Genomic DNA, 10,159 nt, shown 5'->3' with positions numbered 1-10,159 from the left:
AATCACACAACACAAAGGAGAGGAACATCTAAATTGCTAAAAGAGGTTTGGAAAGTTAAGGTGATGAGGGGCTAAGGGCGAAAGAAAAGGTCAAATGTTAACGTATTATGCATTAAAATAAGCAAGCAGAGCCGAGCCAGGTCACCAGGACATCAACAGCAAGTCTGCAGTTAGAGGTTGTAGCTGTACTTCTGGACACAGGCTCTCACTCCGAAATCACTGCACATCCCTGGGCCTTTCAACCGGACGGCAGTATTTTGGTCTATGCATATGTCACATTCATGCTGCACAGTCAGGAATCCAAATGCCACTCAGCTGCTTGCCAGAAAATCCATTCCAAGCAGGTAAGCAGAGAGAACGGGGGCCCGTCCTAGTCAAGGAACACTGTTTTCATGGGGGTGTTCACACCCCAGGGGCATTAGCAATATTTAATGTTAATATTACCAAAACTTCACTCTCCTCTTTTTTTTGAGAGAGAGATACCTTGCTTTTTTTTTTTTTTAACCTGGAATTAATATGCCAAGCACATAGAGAGAGGTACCTGAGATTTCAAATTTGGCCCTTTAAATTTGAACACTCTGACATAGCAAGGGTTAAAAACACAACTAACTTCAACTGCCACGTGCCGACCGACAGGGACACAGATCTGAGCAGTACCTCGATTTCATTTAGGCTTATTTGCAGCTAAAATATTTTAGGATGCTAATTAAAAAGCATCTGGAGAGAGCGATTGATCTGTTGCTAAGAGTCAATACATTAAGACAAAGAGCAGGATTACGAACTCTTGGGGTTTTTCTATCGGGATACTCTCTGGCTCACCGCCTTCTGGTGCCCACATCAGCTGGGCTTTGCTCCCTAGTTGGGAACTGGTGGTTTGCATTATTGCCAGACAAATAATGTATCTGGGCTTTGGCACGGAGACGTGACATGAGATTTGCCCGAGCAACAGAAAACTCCATTTGCAAATAAATTCTAAGGAGTCAATATGATTGAGAAAACAGGCAACATCGGTCTCCCATTTTTGCCCCTGCTCTGTGCTTTCTCTCATCCTACTACAATGGAGAAAAAGAGATTTTTTTGTACTTCAAGAAGGCAAGAAAGACAGGTGATGGTGTCCCCCTGGCCAGGGCTCTGCTCAGCAGCAGGCGAAGGTGGAGCTGCTCCAGCATCCCAGGCTCTGACCCCTGAGGATCCGGGCACGCACACTTGCTGAGGACGGACACCACAGACTGCTGCCTTCAGACCTCCACAAACCCTCACACTCAGTACTACAAAGGCAGAGGATCCTGGGGTTACTTAGACACGCTTTGGAGAGCTCTGCCAAGCACAGGAAATCCACAATGGACTATCAAAAGTTAATCCTATTTCTAGCCTTCCGAGCAGTTAAATTTGAAAGGCCTCCAGGGGCAGACTCATGCCCCCTTCCCACCTCTGTGCTCCCCTTTGACTGCTGCTTCCCTGTGACATCTACCGTGGTGAGTTTTTGCAGCTGGGCAACTGAATTAGCACATCTTACGATGCCACAGTCCTTCCCACTCTGACACTCACATCCTCCCAGCCCACTGCGAGCAGGGCAGGTGAACTTAAACACCACAAGCACTTCCTGTGGCAAAGCCCACACCCTCACTCAGACCCTTCTTGCCAGCTGTTTCTGTTCCCTCCCACCTCGCTAACGCTTTATTTCAAAGGCATCCTACAGGAGTACTCTCACCTTCCCACGCAGATCCGACCGCAGGAACAGGACAGCGCACCGAGAACGTTTTCAGATGATCCTAACAGCAGCAGCAGAAACACAAGGGGTTGCCTTTCGCCAGAGCAAGGCTATTGAAAGGGCTGTGCTAACAGGCTACTGCGGCGGGCAGGATCTGCCTTTCCCATGAGAAAGCTGCGCCAGAAGTCATGCTCCTTACTCCAGCCATTCAACTACAAAAGCAACTGTTGAAATCTACAGGTCATAAACTTTTAATTGGCCAGAGCAGAGTGGCTCAGTAGGAAAATCCCCTTTCTCCCTCCCCTCCGGGCAACGAGCTAAGCAAGACTCTTCTTTTAAAAACACTTAACTCTTTTTGCACAAAGTAACATGGAAAATGTTCCTCATTACAGGTAGTCAGGAAGATACCGTTAATAAAAATATGCTGCAAGAATAGCGTATTAGTGGCACTTCACAGCAATTCTTAACAGATGTAGTGTCACAACAATGTCTATCCAAACATGCTTTTTGTTAACAGAACCAGAAGGAAGTCACAGCATGTTGCCAAATATTATTTGAACAGAAATAATCCCATAAGAAATACATTTTTTTTTTGCAGTTAACACAAAACTGTAAACTGGATTGGTGTGTGTCTTTCAGCATCAAATTGTTCAGTAATAAATACGACTAAGTCTTAACAGACTACGGAGTAAAAGTTCCCTTAGTGTCCAGTTTTTAGCAGCTGTTGAACGTTCAGGGATGCACAAGGCACACCTCTGCAGATTCGCTACCTTTATTATTGACATAGAAAAAAAAAATCTGTTCACCTCTCAAAAATGTTTATCTGCATAGTAAGAATTTTTCTACTACTATTTACAGGAAGGGTTTTTAGTGCAAAAAACAGGAAGTGAATTATTAGCTGAAGTGCATCGAGCACATCTCGTACAGTTTCACTAGTAACCAGTCGGCATCACATCTTGGGCCGCCAGCCATTAATGAACTGTAGTATCTTCTTAACCTGCAATTTGCTTAGCTTAAAGTCTTCTGACAGGATTTCTTCCGTAAGCTGGACCAGTAAATTGCCATCAATCTTCTCTGTAACAAAAAACGATATGACATCTTCTGACAGACCAATAAACCTCAGCGATTTAGACACTTCCTCTATCGAGAGCCCGGAGAGGTCTGTGGGTGGCTGCCAGGGAGAGCCATCCCCACAGGACCTCGGTGCTAACTGGAGGTGGAGGGGAGATGAGAAAGGATAAGACACAGAGAACGTATCCTGCATGCCCTTTTTAATGAGACACTGATCTTCCAAGAGGTCTGGAGAACCAGTTTTTGACTCCTCCTCAGCACCATCAATTTTCAGTGGCAAGGGACACATGTCTGTAACCGTTTTCTCTTCACTTGACTTCGGTGCTCGAGGAGGTAAGGCAGGACACGAATGGCTCTGCTTCGCGTTGCTGTCTCCCAGAGTTTTCTCATCAGTGCAGTCTAGAGAGTAACTTGCTGACTTTGGACAGCTAGAGATGGTGTTCGTGAACTCTGCTGAGGTCAACGGGGAGTACCCCGCCGGGAGCTCACACCCATCGAAGTCAAAAGTCAAAGGTGCTGGACAGTTTCTCTTTGGCGTACCTGGAGTCTTCTGTCTGGGGTAACTGTAGCTCCTGCTTGGATCAAGCAGGAAATCACTCCTATGCAGGCCTTCAGCAGTTCCAGAAAAGTGGTTTGGCCAAGATAACCTGGAAGGCAGAGCTTCACTTGAGGGGCTTCCCAAAGGCATCGTGCTCTCCGGCTCTTTGGATTCGGTTTTTGTCACGTTACAGGGGTAGCAGGAAACAGGTGTGCCCTCAGCTGGGTTGGTGGTGTCGCCCTCTGTGAAACTGCTCAAGGAAAAAGCAGAGAGGATGTCATTAGTACGAAAAAATGTAGTGTCTGAATAAATTCATAAATCATCTGACAGAGTCAGAGGGTGGCTGTCACAAGGAAAGACTCTTCTTTCCTCCGGCAGAACTTTTCAGGTTTGAATTAACAACATGTTTGAATAATGGACTGACAATTCTTTTACTCCTCCTGACAAGATGCTGACAAAAAGCCTCACGTCTCGGTTTCTCAGGCTCTTAATAAAGTAGATGTCTCAGTTGCATTCTGTGTCACCTCCTGAAGAGAGGTTTTCCACTGCTGAACTCCCAGGGGACACCTCCATGGAAAAGAAACAGTCTCACATATACTAGAAGATGTTCTCATACTGTATTTCATACTTACACACACAGATGTGTCGTGGTATGCAAAAGCTCGTAACAGAGGGAGGTCACCATTGCACTAGTCCCAAGCTTGACTGCCACAAGAGATGACCACAAGCCCTTTTGGAGGCAGCACTTCCATTTGTTTCAGCACTTGCATGTGCACAAGGCACAGGATCCTTCCCCACTGGTCACCGGTGCAGAAACTGCTCCAGCGCAGAGCACAGTAACACACCACGAGCTGACGCTTACTGCCAAAGGGAGAGTTTTGCCTCAAAGGGTTCGCAGACCTCGCTGGGTGTGCTGAAGTACCAGGCTTTAAGCTTAACCCACAGTAACTTGTTTGTGTCTCCATGTCCTCAAATGCTACGACGAGAAACGCTTGGTTTTCCAAGGCACCTCAAGTTACCCTGACCTAGGGGTGGTAAACTAAGCTCAGCCTGTCCAGGGAACTGATGGCTTATATCCAAGTGCTCCCGAGAGACAGAGATGCCAACAAAAGCAGGCAGCCTGTTATCGAAAGCAAATGTTTGCTGCTTTTATGCCACTTTCTAAAGCAAAGTCTGAAGCTTTGGGTTTATCTTTGGAATTCTGGCCAATTAAGCCAGAACACTGGAAAAACGACTAGCAGAGTTATAAAGTCCTTACTTCACACAGCAGTCAGAAACCAACAGCTGAAAAAATTGTTTGAATTACTTACCTCTCTCTGTCCTGGAAACTAACTACTCAAGAAAGAACCTTGATAGTCATTCTGTGACAGCTCAGTGAAAGCTGCTTGAGGAAGGCAGCAGCTTTCAAAAAACCAGCATTGTTTTGAATGGATTGACACAAGATTAGTTCCCAGTGCGCTCACAGTGAGTCACAGAGGAAGCCAGCCTGGACTTGCTCAGCCCTAACACAAAGCGCAGGTGTGTACGAGCAGCTCTAATCTATATACTGAAAAATCAGTTGTAAAACTCAGCCCCAACAGATGCATTTTCTTTCCTTCTAACTATCCCTTGGTCTCCACTCTCTCTTCATAACTCTCTTTTTTCCTGTTTATGTCACTAATACACATCTGCCAGTTAAAGCAGTTGGATGTTTACAACACGACACACTGTCAGCTGGTCACTTCTGGCTGCTTAAAGGCCACCGGGTGTAACGTACACCGTGCAAGGCCACTTGTCTTTTCACCAACCAGGCCATTGAGCTGCTCAATTCAGAGAAGACAGCCAGGGAGGCATTGTAAACAACCAACCGCACAGAGGAATTAAACTGATTGATCCTGTGTCTGTCCTCTAATTCAATATTAGAAATGGGAACATTTAATGATTTAAAAGATTGATGGAGATACTGAAAATTGATAAAATAACATTTTTAAAGTGCTTTCTTATTCATCCTCTACCAAAATTAAATCACTGGGACTCGGTGGCAAAGGATGCAAGAGAAACCTAAAATATCGCTGAAGTCGGACATGAGGCATTGTCATAGGCAGATAAGGGCAAATCCTACTGGTTTTGTTCATGTTTAAAATATTGGCTGCAACCCTTCAAGATCCAGAAAATAAGATTATTGATAAAGATGGCAAGACTTGAAAAAGCAACTTCACCAGCACTCTGGCTACTCCACAGACCACCAGTTTTCTTGCAGCTTCCTCTGCAGCGCTAGGTCAGTTCTACCAAAACTGAGGTCCCTGGGCTGGACCCAAGCTGGAGCTTAATTTCATGCAAATATGGTGAAGTTCAAGGCAAATATTACCACCTGCATTGCTGAGAAGCTTCATTTCTCACTGCTGGTTCCTTGGGAGACAGATGTAACAAAGGGTCCCAAGTGCTGGGAGGTCTTATGCTCAGCCTCCTGTGGAGCAGACCTCAACAGAACTACCCAACAGGCTTTCATAAAAGCAAACGAGCAGCCTCGACCGAGAGTGATCGTTGCCAGATACACAACACGAAGCTGCAAATGTGCAGTACAGCTTAGAAAGGCAATTCCAGCCTAAGTTATCACACCAATTGCATCTAGGCTGAAATGATATCAGTGGTGTTTCAGATCGATCTGTAGTACCTAGACAGGTGGCACCTTGTCATTGAAGAGATACCAAAAATAATGGCAACAAGACATTCCAGGCAAAACAAGCTTTCTGAAGCTGAAGGAAGAACACTGCATTGCTAGGAAAAGGTATGAAGCCGCGTAATTAAAAAATTCCTGTCAACTTCCGACTAGCCTCCAGCCTAGGTTTGTGCTGAAGTGAGTTTGATCTGGAAGCTGTCTGGCTCCCTTCTGCTACACCCCACTTTGCACTCAGTGATGTCTGCTCTTCTCTACCACCCCCACCCCACAGGTTCCCATACAGTTGGCACAACACACGGCCCTTTCGTGCCCCCACTTCTGGGAGCCGGCTGCGCTGTATGCATGTAGTGCTGAAATCCCACCCAAAAACTGCTTAGAAGATTCAAGCCTTTCAAGGCTGTATGGGATTTTCCATTTAACCGGCCAGTGCCACCTCACAGTGAGATCACCTGTAGCCATACGTGCATGTATTTAATACAGATCGCTATGTCCGAACTAGCAAAACAGAATTTCTGCTGGTGCTTTGCTTCCTCTTGAATCTTTAAAAATAACTCAACAGGTTAGCCCATTTCTCAAATAGACAACAACTCTGGCTCAGTACCATGCCTTTATAAACCAGCACCTTCAAAAAGAATCCTGCTAAATATAACTCGCTCAAGAGCGGCTAGTGTGGGCTCTCACAGCTCAAACACATACATGTTGTGCAGTCCTGAAGAGTAGTAGGACAGAGTAGGGCTAGGAGAGCGGGTCTGCTGTCGGGCAGGTTTGACTGTGCGAGGAGGGATGGAAGGACTGGTGGAGGATGGCTTTGAACTCCGTGGTGGGACAGGGGGAGCGTTCAGGAGCCTGCATTCCTCTTTTACCTGTTCAAAAGAAGAACACGTAAGCAAGCAGTGAGAAAATGTGGGCAACGGCACTCTCAATGAGATGAAACACATCTGGCTCTGCCTTACTCTGTGACAGGAAATAATTAAAAACGGAGGAGAAGAGAAAACGGATGCTAAGTATATACACTTGAAACAGAATGTGGCTGTCACAGAGAAGTCCAAAAGAAAGCTTTCTACCAGTAGAGCTACTAGCGATCTTTTCTAGGCTGCTTTTCAGCAGTTTGAGATCCACTCATTTAAAAAGTACCAGCAAGAAATGATGCAAAAGAACCTTCCAGTAACATACATAATTAGACAGGCTGTTCCAGATATTTTACATTCTGTAAGGAGCAATTCATTAGGCTTAAACTTCATTAGTGCTGTTTGTTTAGATATAATAAACCAAGCTTATGTAATGAAAAAAATCTCAACAGACTTTGATGTTTCCTGACTGACTTCACCAGTGACACTCAGCCATCCAGCTCTAGGGTAATTTCCAGCCTTCCTCCCCCAGGAACAGTACACGTATCTTGTATTCACCACATGCTGGGATCCAAACCTGGAGCTTCAGTCCTCCCGCTGCTGCCAAAGCAGCCCAAGATAAGGTTAACTTAAAACACACAAGTTGAAAGGTGGGGGCAGAAGAGCCTGTTCAAATATCGCACCCAGCCAACAGGTCTACTCTTCGCAGCCAGCCACGACAGCAGCTTACGACACTTGACCATGGCACTGCTAATCGGAGATGCGGACTGGTCTGCCTAGCCAGGAGCAAAATACCAGGATCCATCTCCGCAGAAAAAAAAAATATGATGGAATTAAGACCTTTATCTCATCAGTACATATTTGGGACAGCAACTTTATATAGTAGAGCTAGAGCGGAGCAAAGCTACTGAGAATTAGGCTGCCAGGCAGGATTTTTAAGGACTCACCACCTCGCCCCGGGCAGGAGGAGACCTCTATGTTCTCCTTGTCTGAAACAGTCTTGGACGCGCTAGAAAAGGAAAATTCTCTTTGTGCTTGAAAGTTATAGTTTATTTTTAAATTTAACAACACCGCAGAACTAAAAGTTATCTTAGCAGTTCTGCCACACATAATTAGCAATTAAAGGGATTTAATTTATTTAAAAACAAAATAAATGTGGGACCTTTTGCAATTGACTTCAGTGGTTTCGACATGCAACAACCCATTTAGTACTTTTGAGAAATGGAAAATCGGGGACTAGGACACTGTGGTACATTTTTTCCCTAATTCAAAACAAGTCAAAATTACAGGAAATGCCCAACAGCATAAAACACTGAAATAAATCTCGCTCTAAGGGTTATTCGCTCTTTCAAAAAAAAAAAAAAGAAGAATCAATTTTATTCATGTTTACTGTTGAATTCAGGCATAAAACTCTTCAACCATTTTGGTGCTGTGCCCCAAGGATGCCTAAGGACTTCAGTTCCCCCTCGCTCCAAGTCAGACGAAGCAAAGTTAATACTGCATATGCTGTTGAGTAGATACCCATGGGGTTAGAGAGACGTTCAGGGGAGCTCTCGGAGCACAGCAGACGGTCAAGGGGTTAAAGGGATTCCTTCCTGGGAAACTGCTGGCATTCCAAGGTGCTGGCACAACGAACTATGCCGAGCTCCCTTGCTGACCTAGATTGCAGATCAGAACGAGGCCATAAATAATGCCGGTTTGCAGTCCCAGTTGGTCCCTGTCACAAGACTGTGATTACAGCTGCCAGACACAGCCCCCGGGAAACCCAGCAGAGGAATAAAAAGGAGAGATTTTGCATATTAACCTGTCAAAGGTGAGGGGAAACTTCAGAGGAGAGCTACCCTCACTAGGTCCTAGTGAACATCATCAAAATAAATGTGGGGGAGGAAGGGGACAGCCACAGTGTGACATGATGGCTGCTGCTGTTGGTTAGGAAATACTCTCACCTGGCAGCACTAATGCCATGTGGCTGCCAGATACAGACAAAGCGCCTTTGCACTGCACGTCCTGGGACTTTTATTTGTCACCATCTGAGCGCTCCCATGCCCCAACATTCCTTCCCGTGACCTGGGGATGACAATTTCTTTCTGACAGCACGAGCCAGAGTTTAAGACCTCTGCTTCTTTTCCTTGGTGCCAACCCAAGCCCTGCCAGCACCCCCTGGGCCATGGGGTGTCCCTCCTGAATCCGGGCATCGCAGGTGCCAGCTGCAGCGACCGCTTCTGAGGCTGCCTGGATAAAACCCACCCTGTCACCAGCACGACCGTGAGCCTGAACTTCCAGCACACTCCATCGGGGACGTGCTTTAAATCAATCAGGAAAACAGCCTCTGATTTTACGCAAATTAGTGTGTGGGGACTGAAGTAATTTCTAATTTACAGGCCTTAATTCAGGGGTCTTTTTTCCCCCCCTCTGCTTCTGCCTTCATGCTACTTTGATTTTCTGAAAGGTGTTCAGAAGACACCTATGTATCAGAACGCTTCATCCCGCCGGAGGGAAGAAAACCAGAACAGCTTCTCAAATACCCACATGCCCTTTTTTTCTTCTGCAAACAGCTCCTGCACTCACATTTTAAATTTAGTGCATGCAAAACTACAATTGCCAGCCAACCTTTATACAGAAGCACTATGGAATCTCATTCTAGAGGGAGTGATGACTAAACCGCATGTTCATCAGCAGCTCCCGAGATCTACTTATTCTATAAATACCCTACACAGAAACCGTGCAAACATCTCCTCAGCCCCAGCCCACTGATGAATTCAGGAGGTCACTGATCCTCATTCCAAAGTTGTTCCAGGAAGCCACAAAACTGAGTCTGAATTATCATCATCTATGGAGATGTAGGTTTTTTATTTTGTTTTATTTTTTGTGGGGTTACGCTGCCTGCCCACCTCTAAATGCATGCTAATATCTTTAGCAGAAATTATTTCTCCTATATGGTTGGAAAGCAGTACCGAAACTGCTGACAGCACTCACACGTTACCTCAGTAATGTAAAACACACATGACAAAATCACAACTTTTCAAAATGACCTTAAAAGGCAACAGACCTATCCACCCCCAACTGCCCCCAGAAAGGCGTTTCTATGCCGTGGTTTCCCCAAGCATGAGGGCCCACACCAACGCTGTGCAGGTGCTCCCCAGTTCTCCCAGCATCACGTCACCCACACCTTAGGCGTGACCCGGGTGGCCAGCACCCCCCCTGCCAGGAGGGCTGCCCTTACCCTTCCGTGTGGGCAGCCTTCCTCCCCCACCGCTCCTCACCCTCCTGCCCAGTCCCCGGCACTGGCTCCAGCACTCCTTTGACCCTGCGCTGAAGCAGTTCAGCTCACA

The 10,159-nt window shown here is 46.0% G+C and overlaps 1 protein-coding gene across 1 annotated transcript in view; it reads right to left on the bottom strand.

The window, feature by feature from the left end:
• Positions 1-2,660: 2,660 nt before the first annotated feature.
• The window catches only part of GAREM (GRB2 associated, regulator of MAPK1), a gene marked incomplete at its 5' end in the record, with an annotated part of 20,452 nt that continues 12,953 nt past the window's right edge, over positions 2,661-10,159 (bottom strand). The window contains 2 exons of the mRNA XM_010138495.1: positions 2,661-3,570; positions 6,676-6,842. Coding sequence (XP_010136797.1) covers positions 2,661-3,570; positions 6,676-6,842 — 1,077 coding nt within the window. The remainder of the gene's footprint in view (positions 3,571-6,675; positions 6,843-10,159) is intronic.

Source organism: Buceros rhinoceros, unplaced genomic scaffold, assembly GCF_000710305.1.
Source record: "Buceros rhinoceros silvestris isolate BGI_N320 unplaced genomic scaffold, ASM71030v1 scaffold17316, whole genome shotgun sequence".
Taxonomy (NCBI): domain Eukaryota; kingdom Metazoa; phylum Chordata; class Aves; order Bucerotiformes; family Bucerotidae; genus Buceros; species Buceros rhinoceros.
Note: the sequence above shows the minus strand (reverse complement) of the source record. Positions and strands in the feature narration are given on the sequence as shown.